The following is a 22,482-nucleotide window of genomic DNA, read 5'->3' as shown; positions in this document are numbered from 1 at the left end:
CAAAAACAAGTAAAAAGTTTCGAACCTATTCAAAGCGCGACAATGCGACAATACAACACGACAAATATCGCGTTGTCAAATTGTGGCGCTTTGGTTAATTTTGACACCGTTTCATTGTTTGGGTGACAATGCGACAATGTCCCTTCTAGGGTTCCATATAATATCCAACATGCGTTGGCTGTGACAGGGTGCGACAGGTCTGCATGATACTGCATGTAATGCATACGGAAGGGTGATGGTCACAATGCTTGACATATAATTAGCGTAGTATGATTGCACTGTTTGACCAGAGGGAACGCTGCACGAATGTGCGCACACAGAGTGCTCCAGCGTTGTATGAATAGCAGGTTTGACGGAGAGGGTTGGTGGACATAGGGAAGCTATTTTACATCAACCCTCCCAACGCCTCATCAACCTGTTCAATGCCCTGTCAACCCTCTCGCCGCCTCCGTGGTCTTGAGGTAGATCGAAAGGTCCGGGGATCGATCCCCGGCCACGTCAACGTTTCATCAACCTTCTCAACATGTCTTCAACCCTCTCAACGTTCCATCAACCTTCTCAACGTGCCATCAACCCTCTTAACGTCCCACCAACCTTCTCAACGTGCCATCAACCTTCTCAACGTTCCATCAACGTTCCATCAACCTTCTCAACGTTCCATCAAGCCTCTTAACGTCCCATCAACATTATTCACGCCCCATCAACCTTCTCCACAAGCCACCAACCTTGTCCATGCCCCATCAACTTCATCTACATTCGATGAACCCACTACATGTCCCATCAACGTCAACCAACCAGGAACAATTGAACTCATAAAACGAACAAGTGTGTTTATTCGTCTGGAATTCTTGCATGACAAAGATTATAACTAATAACTAAGCTATACGGGGCGTAGCTAACCCTACCTTTGCTAGGTATGGAATCGTTTCATTGATATGAGGCATGTTAAGAGCTGTCATTGTATATATCTTCTTCACCTCAAGGCTGAATGTATTATTCACATGCTAATTTGAGAGTGTCGTCAATTTTATCTAACAGGACTAAAGTTCTTAAGTGCACCTAGTCAAGTTACTTGTAAATGCTTAACCAGGGCTAAGATGTGGGAATATGTTACAAGGAATATGTATAGGGAGTGGGTGTAATACCTGGTTTCGTTATGTGATAAACATAATCCTTGAAATAGTGATAATAGGATTATACATATTTTCTGAAGTGAATTTTTTGTCAGAATAGGTTTTGAATGGATGCATGGAACATGTTCTTCTCCCCCTTTTACGAACACCTGGTGTCGTCACTGATTTTTAGTGATTCATATAATTTTCACGTCCAATGGAATCTTCTCGGCGTATAATCGAGACTGGTTATTCTCTGGCGTTGACGCTTTATATTCAAGCTCTGTTTTACTGGTCTGCCAGTACCGTGCAAGCCTTCGTCTTCATAACCCATTTTCCTTATTCGTACTCGCTGTCTCTACAACTGACACCCGGCAAGTAAAGGATAAGGCGGATAGGATCCCGAATACTGAAACGTGTAAATGTTGCCATGTTAATTGCTGACAATAGTCCATGTTTATACTTACACATACTTGTATCTTTCTTACATGTTTTGGACTTCTCACAAATACTTCAATAAGGATAAGTGAGCGAAAAGATGATTTCTGGATCGTCAGAATGGGTAAGCGTGTTTCTGTGTTTCACATATGTTTAGACTAACATTTAGTCTCAGAAATAGTTATCCTTTTCAAAAATATATATCTACAAAACAAAACAAAATATAATCTAAATGAAGCCTTGATGACCCTTAATTTCCTAGATCCGAGGCAAACTAGACTTGCCAAATCATTCTAGACTTAAGTTGAACTCCTTTTTCAATTTATTCTGTTGGGTCAGAGAGACAGGCCAAAAGTGATGTAAAGTGCCGGGTAAACGTGTTCTGCTGCCTCACAGCAGTGATGTATAGTGCTTAGAAGGTGTGCTTCTGTGGCGCAAATTAGTGATGTAAAGCACTTGATAAGCGTGTTTCTTGTATCTGACAAAGGTGATGTAAAGTGCTGAGTAAGCATGTTTCTGTGTCTCACATAACTGATGAAAGTAATGGGTAAGCATGTTTGGGTGTCTCACATACGTGAATTAAGTGATGGGTAAGCCTTTTTCTGTGGCTCAAATAAGTGACTTAAAACACTGGATAAGCGTGTTTGTGTGTATGACATAAGTGATGTAAAGTGCTGAGTAAGCGTGTTCATGTGTCTCACATACGTGAAGTAAAGTGATGGGTAAGCCTTTTTCTGTGGCTCAAATAAGTGTCTTAAAACACTGGATAAGCGTGTTTGTGTGCATGACATAAGTGATGTAAAGTGCTGAGTAAGCGTGTTTATGTGTCTCACATAAATGATGCAGAGTGCTAGGTAAGCGTGTTTCAAATGTCAATTTCGAGTGAATCAGGCATTACACATCAGCCCTGACACTTCCAGAGATTATGCCCTGAGTATACGTACTCCCTGTAACATATATACATAACCAGGACATGGACTATTTTACTCCTTTTGTTTTATATAACGGAGGACTTAATTCAAACATTACCGTAGTCGACGTAATAAGCGCCCCGCTCTAATAAGCGCCCACGCCGATATTTGTTGATATATTAGCTAGTGAACAATCCCTATTAGCACCCTTCCGATTGATCCATGTACACAAGACTAATTTATTCGTGTATAATACGCACTAGTGTGTTATATGCACTCTTCATTACGGGCAATTAAATTTATCTGTCGTGATAATACGCACATACTTTTCTTTTGTATCATTTCAGGCTGTCAGCGTAAACCACGAAATTTACGATCTTTCAACGCTTTTATCAACATTATATTCTAATAAGAACCCCCTATTTCTAATTTTGAGAGCGCCCTGGGCGCTTATAACGTGGAATACGGTAATCTATATTTGTCTATATTCTAGCAGTATTTGTCTATATTCTAACAGTATTTGTCTATGTTCTAACAGTATTTGTCGATGTTCTTACAATACTTGTCTATAGCTTTACAATACTCGTCTCTATTCTCACAGTATCCGTTTATATTTTTACAGTAGTCGTCAATATTCTTACAATATTTATCTATATTCAAACAATTGTCGTCAGTATCTACTTATCTATACTCTCACAGTACACAACTATATTCTCACAGTGTTACATAGCGCACAAAGGACTCAGCGACAGAGATATATCTAAATATGAATCAATTTTGTAATATTTACATACATATTTGAAAATATTCAAGACATAAAATACACAGGCATCCAAGCACGTGCATCTACACACGAGATCCGACAGACGTCTCGATATATGATGTCCTGTAAAAGGGTACTATTTGACTATTATATCGGTTACCTAGCTAGACATGGGATAACCGATTTGAAAAAATCTAAATTACAACAGTTTCAATGTCCGCGACGACAGAGGTTGAACACGGTATTCCTAGTGGCAGCATGCCTACCTCTAACAAATCGTTATGTTTATAACTGATAAAGTCATAAGGTTATAACATGGTCTCACCATGTGACATTAGGACGTCACAATACTGTCTCTTCATGGTGACATTCAAACATCCCAACATCGTCTCACCATGTCGACGTCATTACGTTATTACATTGTCTCACCATGTCGACGTTATTATGTCATAACATTGTCTCACCATGTCGACGTTATTGTGTCATAACATTGTCTCACCATGTCGACGTTTTTACGTTATTACATTGTCTCACCATGTCGACGTTTTTACTTCATTATATTGTCTCACCATGTCGACGTTACTGCATCATGACATTGTCTCACCATGTCGACGTTATTACGTCATTACATTGTCTCACCATCGTGACCTTATAACGCCACACCATTGTCTCACCATAGCAATATTAATATTTTGTCATTCAGTGTAATATCATGATGGCGTCTTGCCCTTGCCTAAACATGAAGCGTAATATCAGTTGTTTTGTCGAATAACATCTTCACCAAACCACCACTGTTATATATTAGTTCATATATCTCTCCGATATTATCTTATATGATATTGGCTATATGGGCGCTATCATAGTTACGTAGAATATATTTCCACATGGACCTCATTATTATAGTTATGTAGGATATATTTCCACACTGAACTTATGATCATTAGCGTAGGGTATACACCACCAAGCTAATCCGTTATCATAATTGCATACGATATTAGAGAAGACAAAGATAATAATTTATGACCAGGCGTTTCAGAAGGAGAAGCATATAACATGGATTAGTTCCATAAGTCAAATATGTAATGTTAAAGAAGGTTGGTTTTACTTGTTATACGGGGGTTGATTGAGAAGTTCTGAGCTCCACCTAGACGACGAGGAAGAGTGAAGGCTTTTGTGGTGGACCTTTCGTGATATCATAGAGGTATATACTAGAACACCTGAGACAATTGAGCAAATTGTTTCTATGTGACAAATCAGTAGAAAAGGAGGTATGTGAAGTTTGGAAAATGGACAAACTGGGGGAACGTGCAGTGATAAAGTACTAGCAGAAAAATAGCTCAACACCAAAAGCCATCCACGGACTATAACACTATCAAGGATGTCCCTTCCTATGTCACCGTAAAGGGGTGGGTAGCACTAGAGAACAGAACTTATAAATCAACCCTCGAATAGAATTATATATAGATTGACAGATTACGCTAAAGTACGACATCCAAAGCACACCAAGGCTTGCCGAGTTTACTTGTATTATCGTACTGGATATAAAGAAAGCTCCTGTCAGGCACGAAGCCATGTTTATATAAACGGAGAGCAAAGGAAACTGTCCGGCTCAGTTGATTTTATCATATGTTTGATTTTCAATTGAAAATATCTTAAGTTAGCGATATTATATCAAAAAATAAACTTCCATGGTGCTTCGTCAGCACTAAAAGAAGTTTCTACATGGTTTAATTTTTTAACTTTTAAATAAAATACACAACTGCTGAAGGGTACCTCAGACATCGTATCTTTGAAAATCATTTCAAACATGATAGGAGCCATGTGGTTGCAAATTCATGTCTTACTCCATCCTTCATTGAACCAATTTGTGTTTATACCAAATTACCCAGCCACAGATTACGTTTTACAGTTTTACAAAGTGTTGAAGGAATGAGTGGATGCAAAATGGACATAATCAAATTTAACAACAGTTCTTTCAATTTTCAATTATATATTTAAAAAAACATCGGTATATTTTCTTTTGCCCGCCAGTTTAGACGCTACCAACAGAGATATTAAGATTGACAGGTTTCCGAACTGACGGTGTCTGGACTTCCGGGTTTCGCTACATCAGATATATCAAGTACAACGTAGTGTATACACTTGCATTGAAGATAAAGCACACCCATACATCTATCAGTTTACAAGCAGTATGTCTGTAGCATGAGTAACACATTCGATTTTCCTGAGAAATGAAGCTCGATCTGAGAATACTCTCGGACCGTTCGCGAAGAGGCACACGACATGGACGAACAGAAGTCTGTACAGGAAGTGGTATATCTGTACAGGAAGTAGTATGTCTGTACAGGAAGTAGTATGTCTGTACAGGAGTGGGCGTGTCTGCACGGACCACCAAACAGTCTAGTCTGTCCTTTTGGTGGTAGATGCAGGTGTCGTCACTTCCGGGATGTACAAATCATAAATCGTCTTATGTATGATGTGGCCAATGCTGGATGTTGCAAGAATATATAGCGTCTGTAGCTTGTTGGCGCACACATTGAAAACGTCCGGTGTTGACAGGTGCAGCTGAGCAGATCATCCCGACATTCACTTCATAGATGGCTGCATTCCGCCTACATCCGCCACCCAACTCCTCGTCAGCGTCATCACGACGTCAGTGTCAACACAACGTCATTATCACCACCACGTCGGTATCAACACCACGTCAGTGTCCAAAACACGTCAGTAGCAACACCACGTCATTTTTTGTATCTTCAGTAGTTTCCCCGGCCTCGTCGTTTTTCGTTGTTCCTGCAGGTACCTGTTGACAAGACATTTGTTTTAGATGAGCAACTGGTACTACTACTACTACTACTACTACTACTACTACTACTACTACTAGTACTACTACTACTACTACCGCCATATAGCTGGACTGTTGCTGAGTGCAGCGTTAAACAACAAAGAAAGACTACAACTACTTATGCTTATGCTAATGCTTCTGTTAATGCTACTTCGACTATCATTCCTGTTGCTGCATCTGCTGCTGCTACTATTGCTGGTACTACTACTTATTCCTCTACTGATACTGCAAGTGTAACCATTAAGTTTGCCACTACTCCTTGTGCTTCTGCTACTATTACTGATACAACATCTAATCCTTCTATCCTTACTGCTACTACTACTGCTGAGGCTATTACAACTACTACTGCTGCTACTGCGATAGTTATTGCAACAGTTTTACTGCTTTTGCTAGTGTATCTGACACTGCTGTTGCTACTGCTACTTCTGCTGCTGCTACTACTGCTACTACTGCTACTTCTGCTACTACTACTACTACTACTACTACCGCTACTGCTACTTCTGCTGCTAATACTACTACAACTACTACTACTACTACTACTACCGCTACTGCTACTTCTGCTGCTGCTACTGCTACAGCTACTCACATCCCTCCAGCCTCTCCTCCAGCAGTGAGATCTGTTCACTCAGCGAGGCTATCCGGTCCAAGGGGATGGAGCCATGCTGGTCGTACGCCGGATGGGACTTGATGGGGTCAGGCGTCGTTGTTGTGGGTGGGGACCTGGTAGCTAGCTTCAGCTCGTGCATGGTTACCATTGCTTCCTCGTAGTGGTCGGCCAAGTATGACACGTTCCCCATCAGGAAGTTCTGGAAGAGGAGAACGAGTTACGCCAAGGGAAGAAGACATCCTAGCAAACGTCGAGGACTCGTGTGTTACCACAGCGACACATGTATTCCAGATCTAAAGAACATGTTATGCACGTGTTACCATAGCAGTGACCGAGTGAGTTTCATTTTACGCCGCTTTTAGCAATATTCCAGCAATATCACGGCGGGGGACACCAGAAATTGGCTTCACGCATTGTACCCATGTCGGGATTCGAACCCGGGTCTTCGGCGTGACGAGCGAACGCTTTAACCACTAGGCTACCCGACCGCCCCTGTTACCATAGCAACACAGATAGTCAAATATTGATATGAAGTAATGGTCACCTTCTCATCCTCGAGATTCTTCACTTTGACCATGAGGTGGCTGATTGTGGTCTTCATCTCCTTGTACTCCGACATGCAGGAGATGCACACTGAAACAAGTCATGGATATACAGTGAGTGTGAGTGAGTATGGTTTTACGCCGCATTTAGCAATATTCCAGCAATATCACGGCGGGGGACACCAGAAATGGGCTTCACACATTGTAACCATGTGGGGAATCGAACCCGGGTCTCCGGCGTGACGAGCAAACGCTTTAACCACTAGTCTGCCCGACAGCCCCCATGGAGATACAGAGTTAGGGTGACAGGAATATACAGAGTGCCACACTGACGCATATATATAGTGTCACACTAACGCGGATATACACAGTGACAAGCTGACACAGATCTACTCACATTTACACGTCACTTTGTCCGGAAGCAGATCGAATCCATCATGACATGCGCACTCGTATCTTCCGGGTAGATTGTGACAGACCTGTTGACAGTTGTTGGGTCCGGCACATTCGTTGATATCTACAGGCAACAGAGACAAACAGAATATTATACCATGATGGATAAACTTATTTGTAAGGGTACTACTCCATGATGCATACACCTATATATCTAACCTTTGTTTGATGACGTAGAACAAGCGAGCTGTGCTGGCGGGTTAATGTTAACAGTAATGTTGAAAAACACAATGAGTTGCATTGTACATTGTACACAGACAATCTAAGTGACATCTCTGAAGAAGACTTGTTTAAGGTTTTACAGAACTCGACTGACTTTACAGTACGGACCTATCAAGGGCGTGTGACGCAGCTAGTCGAACTGCGTCCTTTATTCCGTTCCATAGCACGTCGTGATATGACTGCGATATAACACGTCGCTATATGACTGTGATGTAACACGTCATGATGTGACTGTAATATAACACACCGTGATGTGCCTGTGGTATAACACACCGTGTTCTTACAGTGATATAACACACCGTTATCTGACCTTGATATAACACGTCATGATATGACTGTGATATAACACACCGTGATCTGCCTGTGGTATAACACACCGTGATCTTACAGTGATATAACACACCGTGATCTGACTTTGATATAACACGTCATGATAAGACTGTGATATAACACACCGTGATCTGACTTTGATATAACACGTCATGACATGACTGTGATATAACACACCGTGATCTGACTTTGATATAACACGTCATGATATGACTGTGATATAACACACCGTGATCTGACTGTGATATAACACACCATAATATGACTGTGATAAAATTATGTGTTTTGACCGTGATATAATACGCCATGATCTGTCTGTGATACAGCACTCCATGATCTGAATGTTATATAACACGCCATGACATGACTGTGATATTACACACCATAATATGATTGTGATACAACACGCCATGATATGACTGTGATATAACACGCTGTGATATGACTGTGATATAACACACCATAATATGATTGTGATACAACACGCCATGATATGACTGTGATATAACACACCATAATATGATTGTGATATAACACGCCATGATATGATTGTGTTACAACACGCCGTGATATGACTGTGATATAACACACCATGATATGATTGTAATACAACACGCCATGATATGGCTGTGATATAACACGCTGTGATCTAATTGTGACATGATACGCCGTGATATGGCTATGGTATAAAACACCATGATATGACTGTGATATAACACGCTGTGATCTAACTATGATATGAGACGCCGTGATATGGCGAAAAAATACCAACAATTATTTGGCTAACACCATAATTACATCCAAAAAGCCGCATCCGCGCTTGGTGTACCTACCCTGGTCACACGTCTTGCCCGTCCATCCCTCCGAGCACTCACACGTGTGGGGGCCCGTGCACTGACCGCCATTGAAGCACCCTCCCTTGCAGACCGCTGCAACAAACACACACACAGTCAGGAGATACATCGTCAAATACCAACTACCGTTACTTCACCCTCTCATATTGACGACATTTTGCGTGGGTAACGAAATGCCAGACCGTTTTCCTTTGAACTATGGTGCATGTCATGGAGCTGTTTCCACAACTGAAATCAGACATGTAGCATTTGGATTGAAAACGTACATAAAGAAAACCGATACAGCTTCACTTGAGGAAATATTTTCACAACATCTCCGGCAAGTTGACGCTTGTCCCGCCCTGCAGCTGCAGCCATGATAACGTAGGTCACGTGACACCTGTCGCAGTTTACGCACAGATCACGCTTTATTGTAACTGCACCTACTCTTGCTTGTAGACCAGTTTTAGTCACCTAGTCACAATGTTCAGTATTCACCAACAAGCTGCATTTCTGTGCAGCATCGATCTGATATTACACAACGTCTGCCAACTTCCGGTTGGTTTGATGTACGTGATGACGTTTCATCGTCCGGTGGAGGAAGGTCGAAACGCTTCCCGTTTGGGCGTAATCAGGAGTTCTGACGCAAAATGGCGTCTGCAGACTGAATGTCGAACTGACTTGTCTGCAGTGATCGTTCGTGGTTCAGGCCGCAATATTACAGTATACATGTTGATGTAATGTACATATACAGACGTGTAACCTCATGTGTTTTCACTACTTACGTTTCAAGCAGTCTTTGTCTCGCTTTGACTTCCGACCCCATCCGGGGCAGCATTCGTGGACGCTCTTCGTGCTGATGCGGACGTGGAAGATGGTGCGGAACGCTACCCCGTAAGCTACGCTGTAGCGGAAGATAACGCCATCAATATACACGACAGCAGTCAACTATTCACATTGTTATTAAGGATTTATCGTTTATGGAGTTATAAACATAAATTCCGGTGAGGACACCTTTCGTAAATGTGCTACGCTTCGCGGAGTTACGTAGTGCGCACACTGGTACTTGCGTTTACACCACCATAAACGCAAAACATATTGAAGTATAAACCGGTGTACGCACTGTGTAAACCCGTGTAACTGATGCAAAGTGTTCACACCGGTTTTTATGTTCATAAGTCCATAAACGCAAAACATATTGAAGTAAAAACCGGTGTACGCACTGTGTAAATCCGCGTAACTGATGCAAAGTGTTCACACCGATTTCATAAGTCCATAAGAGCAAAAACATACTGAAGACAATTCTTATAAATACATCAACAACAATAACTTCATAGTGTCCTTATTTAATCATTAACATACAAAAACATGGACAACAATACGAAATCAGTGACGTGGTTCAGCGCAATAATGTAAGACAAGCCCCGCCCATTCTATTATAAGCCAATCAAGAAACAGTAGTCCGTTAGTGGGCGTAGAATTTTTTTCGATTTACGAAAAAGAAAAACCAAAAAGAAATCGTCAATCAAATGGCACATGATCACAGATCCCCATGGTCTGTGTGTGTGACCTACTTATAACGGGGACAGATCCTGCAGTTGTCACAGATCTACATGGTCTGTGTGTGACCTATATATAATGGGGACAGACCCTGTAGTTGCCACAGATCTACATGGTCTGTGTGTGACCTAACTTTAATGGGGACAGACCCTGTAGTTGTCACAGATCCCCATGGTCTGTGTGTGACCTACCTATAATGGGAACATACCCTGTAGTTGTCACAGATCAACATGATCTGTGTGTGACCTACCTATAATGGGGACAGACCCTGTAGTTGTCACAGATCAACATGGTGTGTGTGTGACCTACCTATAATGGGAACAGACCCTGTAGTTGTCACAGATCTACATGGTCTGTGTGTGTGATCTACTTATAACGAGGGCAGCTCCTGTAGTTGTCACAGATCTACATGGTCTGTGTGTGACCTATATATAATGGGAACAGACCCTGTAGTTGTCGGAGATCTACATGGTCTGTGTGTGTGATCTACTTATAACGAGGGCAGCTCCTGTAGTTGTCACAGATCTACATGGTCTGTGTGTGATCGACTTATAACGGGGGCAGATCCTGTAGTTGTCACAGATCTACATGATCTGTGTGTGACCTACCTATAATGGGAACAGACCCTGAAGTTGTCACAGATCAACATGATCTGTGTGTGATCTACTTATAACGGGGACAGATCCTGTAGTTGTCACAGATCTACATGATTTGTGTGTGATCTACTTATAACGGGGACAGATCCTGTAGTTGTCACAGAACTACATGGTCTGTGTGTGATCTACTTATAACGGGGGTAGATCCTGTAGTTGTCACAGATCCCCATGGTCTGTGTGTGTGACTTACTTATAACGGGGACAGATCCGGTAGTTGTCACATATCTACATGATCTGTGTGTGATCTACCTATAACGGGGACAGATCCTGTAGTTGTCACAGAACCCCATGGTCTGTGTGTGTGATCTACTTATAACGGGGACAGATCCTGTAGTTGTCACAGATCTCTATGGTCTGTGTGTGTGACCTACTTATAACGGGGACAGACCCTCTAGTTGTCACAGATCCCCATAGTCTGTGTGTGTGATCTACTTATAACGGGGACAGACCCTGTAGTTGTCACAGATCCCCATGGTCTGTGTGTGTGACTTACCTATAACGGGGACAGATCCTGTAATTGTCACACATTCCCATAGTCTGGCGGTACATGGGCCGGATGTAGCTCTGCCGCACGGGGATGGGTTGCGCCATCTGACGGTGATGAACACAGACGTGGCGCCTGTGAGTGGAGACAAGGAGACCTCATTATTCAGACAATTAACAATCGTTGAAGGCATGTCAAGATAAATGCTAATAGGATATATGCAGCTATAGAGTGAATTAATAGAGGGCAGGTGTGTGGTAGGAGAAAGTTGGGTTTTTCGCAACATGCAGCAATATTCCAGCAATACCAGAAATGGGCTTCACACATTGCACCCACATGAAGGTAATCGAACCGGACCTTCGACGTGACGAGCGAACGCTTTAACCACCAGGCTACTACACCGCTCCGGGCGGGTGTTGGTGCATTTCAGGCATCTGATGAAATCAAATCCGAACACGACGTAGGGTGCAGGCATCACCACTTTCACTAAGCTTTCACTCAAACCAGACGATATGTCCACACACAGTACAAGATGACGATGGTAATCACGATATGCCCCATACAGTACAAAATGACGATGATAATCATGATATGTCCATACACACTACACAATGACGATGACAATCACGATATATCCACACACAGTACACAATGACGATGATAATCACGATATATTCACAGACAGAACACAATGACGATGATAATCACGATATATCCCAAAACAGTACAAGATGACGATGATAATCACTATATGTGCCGTACAGTAGAAGATGACGATGATAATCACGATATACAGACACAGTACAAGATGACGATACTAATGACGATATGCCCCATACAGTAGAAGATGACGATGATAATCACGATATATCCCAAAACAGTACAAGATGACGATGATAATCACTATATGCCCCATACAGTAGAAGATGACGATGATAATCACGATATACAGACACAGCACAAGATGACGATAATAATGACGATATGTCCCATACAGTAGAAGATGACGATGATAATCACGATATACAGACACAGTACAAGATGACGATAATAATGACGATATGTCCCATACAGTAGAAGATGACGATGATAATCACGATATACAGACAAAGTACAAGATGACGATAATAATGACGATATGCCCTATACAGTAGAAGATGACGATGATAATCACGATATACAGACACAGCACAAGATGACGATAATAATGACGATATGCCCTTACAGTGGAAGATGACGATGAAAATCACGACATGCCCACTCAGTACAAAATGGCGATGTTTCCAACACACAGTACAAGATAACGATGATGATGAAGATGATGATGACTATGTGCCTCTTCCTTCCACCACCCCTCCCCCCGCACTTAGCACATGGTGATGACGGCGACGTGCCCGCCACACAGTGCAAGATGACGTGTCTTTGTAATAATGGCATACTGAACGAGTGACATCTGAACCCTGTCGCAGAGTCACCTGCAGCGCCGGCCCGAGAACACTGAAATACACACCGCAATAATAAAGCCAAGCCTCTTGTGATGTTATTCACCTCTGAAGAAACCATAGCATGAATCGCAAGTTGTTACTGCAAAAATTTGACATGCTTGAACCAAAGAGTCAAGTATGTTTGAAGGTGTGAAATGAATCTCTTTATACGCATGTGTTTTTGTTGGGCTGTGTTATGAAAACTCCCTTGTGTGGAGTCGTTCGGCTTCTTCTCTCCCAGAAACAGGAAGGTTTGTACTGTTAGTTTCCTGCCGAGGTGAGGGTCGTGCTGATGCTGCAGCTTTTCACGCTAAATGTGCCCGCAGGTCTGTTTTTGTTTCCATTGTTTTAGCTAATAAAACCGTCGTGAGAAGCAGGCTTCCCATTATACAAGCATCCCACTGCATGATACAGTGAGTGTAACAGATTCATCTGGAGGCGTCAACAGTTGACTTTAGTGTACAAAGAGTGAGACATCACCTACACGTCATCACCTGTTTGCAAGTGTACAAACAGTAAGGCATCTCCTACACTTCATCACCTGTTTGCAAGAGTGTACAAACAGTAAGACATCCCCTACACGTCATCACCTGTCTGAAAGAGTGTACAGACAGTAAGACATCCTCTACACGTCATCACCTGTCTGTAAGAGTGTACAAACAGTAAGACATCCCCTACACGTCATCACCTGTTTGCAAGAGTGTACAAACAGTAAGACATCCCCTACACGTCATCACCTGTCTGAAAGAGTGTACAGACAGTAAGACATTGACTACACGTCATCACCTGTCTGTAAGAGTGTACAGATAGTAAGACATCCCCTACACGTCATCACCTGTTTGCAAGAGTGTACAAATAGTAAGACATCCCCTACACGTCATCACCTGTCTGTAAGAGTGTACAAACAGTAAGACATCCTCTACACGTCATCACCTGTCTGTAAGAGTGTACAAACAGTAAGACATCCTCTACACGTCATCACCTGTCTGTAAGAGTGTACAAACAGTAAGACATCCCTACACGTCATCACCTGTCTGTAAGAGTGTACAAACAGTAAGACATCCTCTACACGTCATCACCTGTCTGTAAGAGTGTACAAACAGTAAGACATCCTCTACACGTCATCACCTGTCTGTAAGAGTGTACAAACAGTAAGACATCCCTACACGTCATCACCTGTTTGCAAGAGTGTACAAACAGTAAGACATCCTCTACACGTCATCACCTGTCTGTAAGAGTGTACAAACAGTAAGACATCCCCTACACGTCATCACCTGTCTGCAAGAGTGTACAAATAGTAAGACATCCCCTACACGTCATCACCTGTTTGCAAGAGTGTACAAATAGTAAGACATCCCCTACACGTCATCACCTGTCTGTAAGAGTGTACAAATAGTAAGACATCCCCTACACGTCATCACCTGTCTGTAAGAGTGTACAAACAGTAAGACATCCTCTACACGTCATCACCTGTTTGCAAGAGTGTACAAACAGTAAGACATCCTCTACACGTCATCACCTGTCTGTAAGAGTGTACAAACAGTAAGACATCCCCTACACGTCATCACCTGTCTGTAAGAGTGTACAAACAGTAAGACATCCCCTACACGTCATCACCTGTCTGTAAGAGTGTACAAATAGTAAGACATCCCCTACACGTCATCACCTGTCTGTAAGAGTGTACAAACAGTAAGACATCCTCTACACGTCATCACCTGTTTGCAAGAGTGTACAAACAGTAAGACATCCTCTACACGTCATCACCTGTCTGTAAGAGTGTACAAACAGTAAGACATCCCCTACACGTCATCACCTGTCTGTAAGAGTGTACAAACAGTAAGACATCCCCTACACGTCATCACCTGTTTGCAAGAGTGTACAAATAGTAAGACATCCCCTACACGTCATCACCTGTCTGTAAGAGTGTACAAATAGTAAGACATCCCCTACACGTCATCACCTGTCTGTAAGAGTGTACAAATAGTAAGACATCCCCTACACGTCATCACCTGTCTGTAAGAGTGTACAAACAGTAAGACATCCTCTACACGTCATCACCTGTCTGTAAGAGTGTACAAACAGTAAGACATCCCCTACACGTCATCACCTGTCTGTAAGAGTGTACAAACAGTAAGACATCCCCTACACGTCATCACCTGTTTGCAAGAGTGTACAAATAGTAAGACATCCCCTACACGCCATCACCTGTCTGTAAGAGTGTACAAACAGTAAGACATCCCCTACACGTCATCACCTGTTTGCAAGAGTGTACAAACAATAAAACATCGCTTACCGTATGACCTTTTTGTAAAGATCCTTATACCGTTGTCAAGAAAGTTAAGTCTTGCTTGACAACGCTATAAGGTCTTTACCGAAACGTCGCCTTCACAGTATTAAAGAAGTTGTAATCCATACATTGTGTCTACTTTGTCATCCTTCAACTAAGTAATGCCTATCAAGCAATTTATATAACTATGTACCCATCCTTCCTGTCCTTGCATCCCGTTCATGAAACCCAGAACAGGTGCCCCAGGAAGAAAAGAAGAAATCAGTTCCCTATTCATTTGTTCTCTGAAGCCTCGCCTCTTCAGTGAAAACTCAGGATTCCATTTCACATGCTTCATATAAGCAGTACTATGTTCGTGTTTAAACTGCGGGTCTTTGTTCGACAATCAGCCACGAATCTTAATTTCACCACTGTGCGGCCTGTCGACTTTTTAGCCTTTAAAAGCATCGCGGGACACGTGATCTATTTTGCGCGGATCCTGTGAAACTATACCTAGGTGGGTCGAGATCTCTGCAGATTTGATGTAATGAAGAAAGGGAGTAGACAAGCACTTATATGCAGATAAAGATGATACCGACTTCGCGGGTCAGTGTCTTCTACACTGTGACATTGAAACATTTGAAAACGTCTGGCCCGAAATTGTTTTGCGGTGTCGCATTGTGAAGAGTGGAGCTGACGAAACATTTCACTTGGCTGGCGTGTGCACGTCAGTGGGTCGTACCTATGTATGTGTGTACCAGTGATGTCTGGACTGCACGTCAGTGGGACGTACCTATGTCTGTGTGTACCAGTGATGTCTGGACTGCACGTCAGTGGGACGTACCTATGTCTGTGTGTACCAGTGATATCTGGACTGCACGTCAGTGGGACGTACCTTTGTCTGTGTGTACCAGTGATATCTGGACTGCACGTCAGTGGGACGTACCCATATCTGTGTGAACCAGTGATGTCTGGACTGCACGTCAGTGGGACGTACCCATATCTGTGTGTACCAGTGATGTCTGGACTGCACGTCAGTGGGACGTACCTATGTCTGTGTCTACCAGTGATGTCTGGACTGCACGTCAGTGGGACGTACCCATGTCTGTGTGAACCAGTGATGTCTGGACTGCACGTCAGTGGGACGTACCCATGTCTGTGTGAACCAGTGATGTCTGGACTGCACGTCAGTGGGACGTACCTATGTATGTGTGAACCAGTGATGTCTGGACTGCACGTCAGTGGGACGTATCTATGTATGTGTGTACCAGTGATGTCTGGACTGCACGTCAGTGGGACGTACCTATGTCTGTGTCTACCAGTGATGTCTGGACTGCACGTCAGTGGGACGTACCTATGTCTGTGTGTACCAGTGATGTCTGGACTGCACGTCAGTGGGACGTACCTATGTATGTGTGTACCCATGTCTGTGTTTACCAGTGATGTCTTGACTGCACGTCAGTGGGACGAACCTATGTCTGTGTGAACCAGTGATGTCTGGACTGCACGTCAGTGGGACGTACCTGTGTCTGTGTGTACCAGTGATGTCTGGACTGCACGTCAGTGGGACGTACCTATGTATGTGTTTACCATTGATGTCTGGAGTGCACGTCAGTGGGACGTACCTATGTCTGTGTCTACCAGTGATGTCTGAGCCACAGAGGTACTACATAAAACGTGTAACGAGATCAACTCACCAAGTTCTTTCGTAGCCAATTTCCCTGTAAACACCCATATAAATCTATACACTCGCATCAAGCCAGTACATGGAGCTACATAATGAGACGTGGATGAATACATGGAAGCCGTACAAGCGTCTTCAGAAGCTCACAATATTGTGACTTTTCGATCCGAGTCAAACACCCTGCCCAGGATTTGTACCGGAAACTTACCGAATTTCTTTCATAACGCGAATATTGCATATTGCTGTCCAGCTGGGGAAACGGTGTATTTTTGTATGTAAACAGGGCAGGAAAGTTTTAATCAGACTCAACATGGCGGTGTCGCTTAGGGCGTAGGGCTTTGAAGTACTACACTCTTCCACTTTGAAGCCGCTTGAAACTACATAAAATAGATGCAAAAGTTGTACGCATATGGCCCCAGCAGCGTGTGACACACACGCTTCTTAAGTAAGTTTACCCTCAACAGCGAAACTACATCCGTTAACAAATATGTCTCCTGATCGACACTCCCTTCGCCAGTAACAACGAAGAGAAGGCTTCACCAGAACGTCATTTCATAACAAGAGTACACCATTTAACACGGCCGATTCTTTGCAACAGAGATCAAAGTCTCCCACCTACGTATAGTTCCGTGTTGGGGTACCTCCTTATACACAACAGATATGTAGTTCCGTGTTGGGGGTTCTCCCTATATACAACAGATATGTAGTTCCGTGTTGGAGTACCTCCCTATATACAACAGATATGTTGTTCCGTGTTGGGGTACCTCCTTATATACAACAGATATGTAGTTCCGTGTTGGGGGACCTCCTTATACACAACAGATATGTAGTTCCGTGTTGGGGGACCTCCCTATATACAACAGATATATAGTTCCGGGTTGGGGGGCCTCCCTATATACAACAGATATGTAGTTCCGTGTTGGGGGACCTCCTTATACACAACACATATATAGTTCCGTGATGGGGTACCTCCTTATACACAACAGATATGTAGTTCCGTGTTGGGGGACCTCCTTATACACAACACATATATAGTTCCGTGATGGGGTACCTCCTTATACACAACAGATATGTAGTTCCGTGTTGGGGGGCCTCCCTATTACCAACAGGTATGTTGTTCCGTGTTGGGGGACCTCCTTATACACAACAGATATGTAGTTCCGTGTTGGGGGACCTCCCTATACACAACAATAGTCCATCAATATCACTGCGGGGGAAACCAGAAATGAGTTTCACACATTGTACCCATGTGGGGAATCGAACCCGGGTCTTCGGCGTGACGAGCGAACGCGAACAACTAGGCTACCCCCACAGCCCTTCTATGTTGGAGGAACGACCGATATACAATACATATACAAAATAAAATAACATTGAATTTGACTAAAAATTGCAAACGTTATTATCAAAACGTTACTAGGCTTAAAACAGTCGCTGAAACACTGCAAACGTAAGACCAAAGAACAACTATGATTGCCGTATCAAATACTTCATCATCAAATAAACATTTTCTGTTTGTTTCTTTTTAAACCACCATCAAATAAAGGTTGGCGGCGTAAAATTATATTCACTCACTCACTCACTCGAAATAGGTTATTTCAGCACAATGTAAACACACACAGAATCAGATACAGCTCATGTCGAGGAGGAGACAGTGGAGAACACATATATAAGAGATGGGCGAACATCAGATGAACATTGCCAGAACAGATCATATGTGCAGAATATGCTTCATTTCGGGCTATAGCTTTACAGTAAAGGGATGGGCGAAAGGGAATAAAATATGGTTCAGAGGCTGTGAGACAGACCAACGTCCTGTATTGACGTGCACTTCTCACAAGCCTACACGTTTAATCTACATAGCATGTCTTGAACTACATTTCATTAATCAAATACGTTTATTGTAACCTGCATCTTTGACATTTGACCTTTCTCTGCAGCAGGAACGTGGGTTCTCAGCTGAAGACGGCTTCGCCATAATGGCCTTTTCTCGGTGGAGTGTAAGTGTGAAATATCTGTGCGAGAGTATTTCTTCTCTCATTGGGTGTCGACCTTATAAGAAGGTCATCCGCCATTAGGAGGTCAGTGTATCAAAAACTCGTAAAACAGGGGAAATGTCATGCTGTCCTTTGATCAGAAACAGTAGCAGGGATCAGCCAAAACTAACATTGGCGTCTACTTAAATGTGTCTACCTTGGCTATAAGCGTCGACTGTAGACAAATGTTATCACATGCATGGAGTCAAAGGTGGTGGTTGTGTACGCTCCGGGGTTGTGTTGATAACGACAATACCGTCTTATCGTTAAGTGAGACAATACCGTCTTATCTTTAAATGAGCCAATACCGTCTTATCGTTAAGTGAGACAATACCGTCTTATCGTTAAGTGAGACAATACCGTCTTATCGTTAAGTGAGACAATACCGTCTCATCGTAAAGTGAGACAATACCGTCTTATCGTTAAGTGAGAAAATACCGTCTTATCTTTAAGTGAGCCAATACCATCTTATCGTTAAGTGAGACAATGCCCTCTTATCGTAAAGTGAGACAATACCGTCTTATCGTAAAGTGAGACAATACCGTCTTATCGTAAAGTGAGACAATACCGTCTTATCGTAAAGTGAGACAATACCGTCTTATCGTAAAGTGAGACAATACCGTCTTATCGTAAAGTGAGACAATACCGTCTTATCGTAAAGTGAGACAATACTGTCTTATCGTAAAGTGAGACAATACCGTCTTATCGTAAAGTGAGACAATACTGTCTTAGTAAACTGAAGCAATGCCGTCATATCGTAAAGTGAGACACTCCCGCCTTTAGTAAAGTGAGACAATACCGTCTTATCGTAAAGTGAGACAATACCGTCTTATCGTAAAGTGAGACAATACCGTCTTATCGTAAAGTGAGACAATACCGTCTTATCGTAAAGTGAGACAATACTGTCTTATCGTAAAGTGAGACAATACCGTCTTATCGTAAAGTGAGACAATACTGTCTTAGTAAACTGAAGCAATGCCGTCATATCGTAAAGTGAGACACTCCCGCCTTTAGTAAAGTGAGACAATACCTTCTTTAGGAAAGTGAGACACTCCCGTCTTTAGTAAAGTGAGACAATGCCGTCGTTAGTAAAGTGAGTCAATACGATCTTTAGTAAAGTAAGACAATACCGTGTTAATAAATACATCGGACAATAAGGTATTGTGGTTGAATAAGACGATACCGTCTTATATATAGTCAGACAATACACTTAATCCTTTCAGTCAGACAATACTGCGTCTCAGTCTAGTCAGACAATCGCAGTTCTCAGTAAAGTCAGACAATGACACGCTAAAGTGAAGAACAATACAATGTATATGTAAATGAGACGCTATCTTGCCTCAGTGAATAAGAAACTACCATGTCACACTGGGTTCGTCAAGTACGTGATTAAGCATCGCTTTGTGTCAGGTGGTGCCTCCTCAGCCGTGCCTACTAGCAGGCAGTCAGTAGGCCACACGAAATAGTTCCGATACTTGGAGGAGGTCACAGGTCACATTTCACATGGAGGTAATAATACGTGACACTGGACACCCACGAGTTGCCCCCCTTTGTTATCCAGGCTAATTACTGGGAGGATATCTGTCCGGGTCAGAGAGTGAACAACGGCCATAAATACCAGCACTGAGAACAGCAGGGGGAGACAACTCTATCCCCGACCTCTAGTCAGTGCTTATATTATGAATATACTTCAGACTGTTGAAAAATAAAGAAATCGTCCGCCACAAAAACAACATTGTTGCAAGATTTTTTCAATGGAGACGCTAAGGATCACAATTTGATTTAAAAAATGGCTGGCTCAGAAGATTCTGAAAGAATATATGTAGCTGGTGTGTGTATACATGTAGCTTGGATGTATGTGAGGTGTATGACGTATGTATCTAACTAAGTACAGGCAGAGTGTATAATTAGTGTGTAATGCTAGCATGTATAATTATTTCGTTACCGTAGTATGCATAGCTGGTGTCCATGGCTAGTTTGTAAAGACAGCGTAATTACTTGGACTAACATTTATAACATTTCTTTAAAAGAATTGTAAATGTTATCTTCAAAGGAGCCTTTCCTCCCCTGCTGTTTTCATATATGGAATCAAGGAAACTAGACTTTATTTAGTTTGATCTAGGGGCCGGTCGGGTAGCCTAGTGTTTAAAGCGTTCGCTCCTCACACCGAAGACCCGGGTTCGATTCCCGACATGGGTACAAAGTGTGAAGCTCATTTCTGGTGTCCCCCGCCGTGATATTGCTGGAATATTGCTAAAAGCGGAGTAAAACCATACTCTCTCACTCACTAGTTTGATCTAGACTTGCTTAGACGTTTGGTAGAAAATATTTTTAAAGATAATATAGATAAAGATTGTATGTTCAGTTGGTGTGAAGGCAGTGTGTACATAGTGTGTCTGGGTTTGTTTAGATGGTACTCCAGGTTATCTTTGTCTCCTCACGCTGTGGTTCATCCACTCCGAGTGACATATGTGCTGTTTAACAGTAGTACAGCTCGACCTTGAGTGAGATGATATACTCTGTTACATGCACCATCTGTTTTGATTGGGAAATGATGCTGTGATAGACTGAAAACACATTTATATGTAACTATGCCTATGTTGATGCTAGTAGGTGATGCCGTCATCATCCCAATCCCGAATCCAATGAGCCCCCGACCCCCAACCCCAGCACCCCCTAGCACCGCCGTGTATCTGGCGGTACACATAACAGCGGCCTACATGTCCCGACCCCCACGGGATGGTGCCTGGAAAGTCAATAGTTTCCTGTTTTCGGTGTGAATTGGTTGTTACTGTAGGAAACCCTACTCTCAAGGTGTTCGCTCTAATTACTTCTCTCGTCAATAGGTGACACATCGTACTACCAAATATGGACATGTATACATTACCTTATATAGACATATGACACTGACATTGGAGAAGGCTTCAGTTTCAAATCTGTAAAGAGTAAGTCTCTTGCGTCTTCAAAGATGGTAATGAAGAATTTGTTGTCAAGCGTTTACTATTACAGAAGACATTAAATGGCGGCCTTATTTATTCCCGGAATACAAGTCCTCCATGGGAATGTATACACCACAAACCCCCCACCAGCCAGCCATTATCTACAATTTCATTCCTCCAAACCAGTCAAACCTTCCTCGCCACCCGACACATTCTCCCACCACTGTCCCACAAATACACCCAACCCACAATCTTCTACTAGCCGCCACTTTCCCACCCAACACCAACCTACAATCCACTACTAGCCGCCACTCTCCCACCCA

General features: G+C 42.7%; 1 protein-coding gene across 1 annotated transcript in view; it reads right to left on the bottom strand.

Annotated features, from left to right (window-relative positions):
• Positions 1-813: 813 nt before the first annotated feature.
• LOC139459597 (epidermal growth factor-like protein 7) overlaps positions 814-22,482 on the bottom strand; it is a 38,477-nt gene continuing 16,808 nt past the window's right edge. The window contains exons 2-8 of the mRNA XM_071241159.1: positions 11,763-11,888; positions 9,839-9,957; positions 9,054-9,149; positions 7,613-7,732; positions 7,218-7,306; positions 6,653-6,872; positions 814-6,024 (exon numbers count right to left, since the gene is read on the bottom strand). Coding sequence (XP_071097260.1) covers positions 5,978-6,024; positions 6,653-6,872; positions 7,218-7,306; positions 7,613-7,732; positions 9,054-9,149; positions 9,839-9,957; positions 11,763-11,888 — 817 coding nt within the window. The 3' untranslated portion in view covers positions 814-5,977. The remainder of the gene's footprint in view (positions 6,025-6,652; positions 6,873-7,217; positions 7,307-7,612; positions 7,733-9,053; positions 9,150-9,838; positions 9,958-11,762; positions 11,889-22,482) is intronic.

This window comes from Haliotis cracherodii, unplaced genomic scaffold (genome assembly GCF_022045235.1).
Source record: "Haliotis cracherodii isolate W230 unplaced genomic scaffold, xgHalCrac1.p SCAF_13, whole genome shotgun sequence".
Classification (NCBI taxonomy): domain Eukaryota; kingdom Metazoa; phylum Mollusca; class Gastropoda; order Lepetellida; family Haliotidae; genus Haliotis; species Haliotis cracherodii.
Note: the sequence above shows the minus strand (reverse complement) of the source record. Positions and strands in the feature narration are given on the sequence as shown.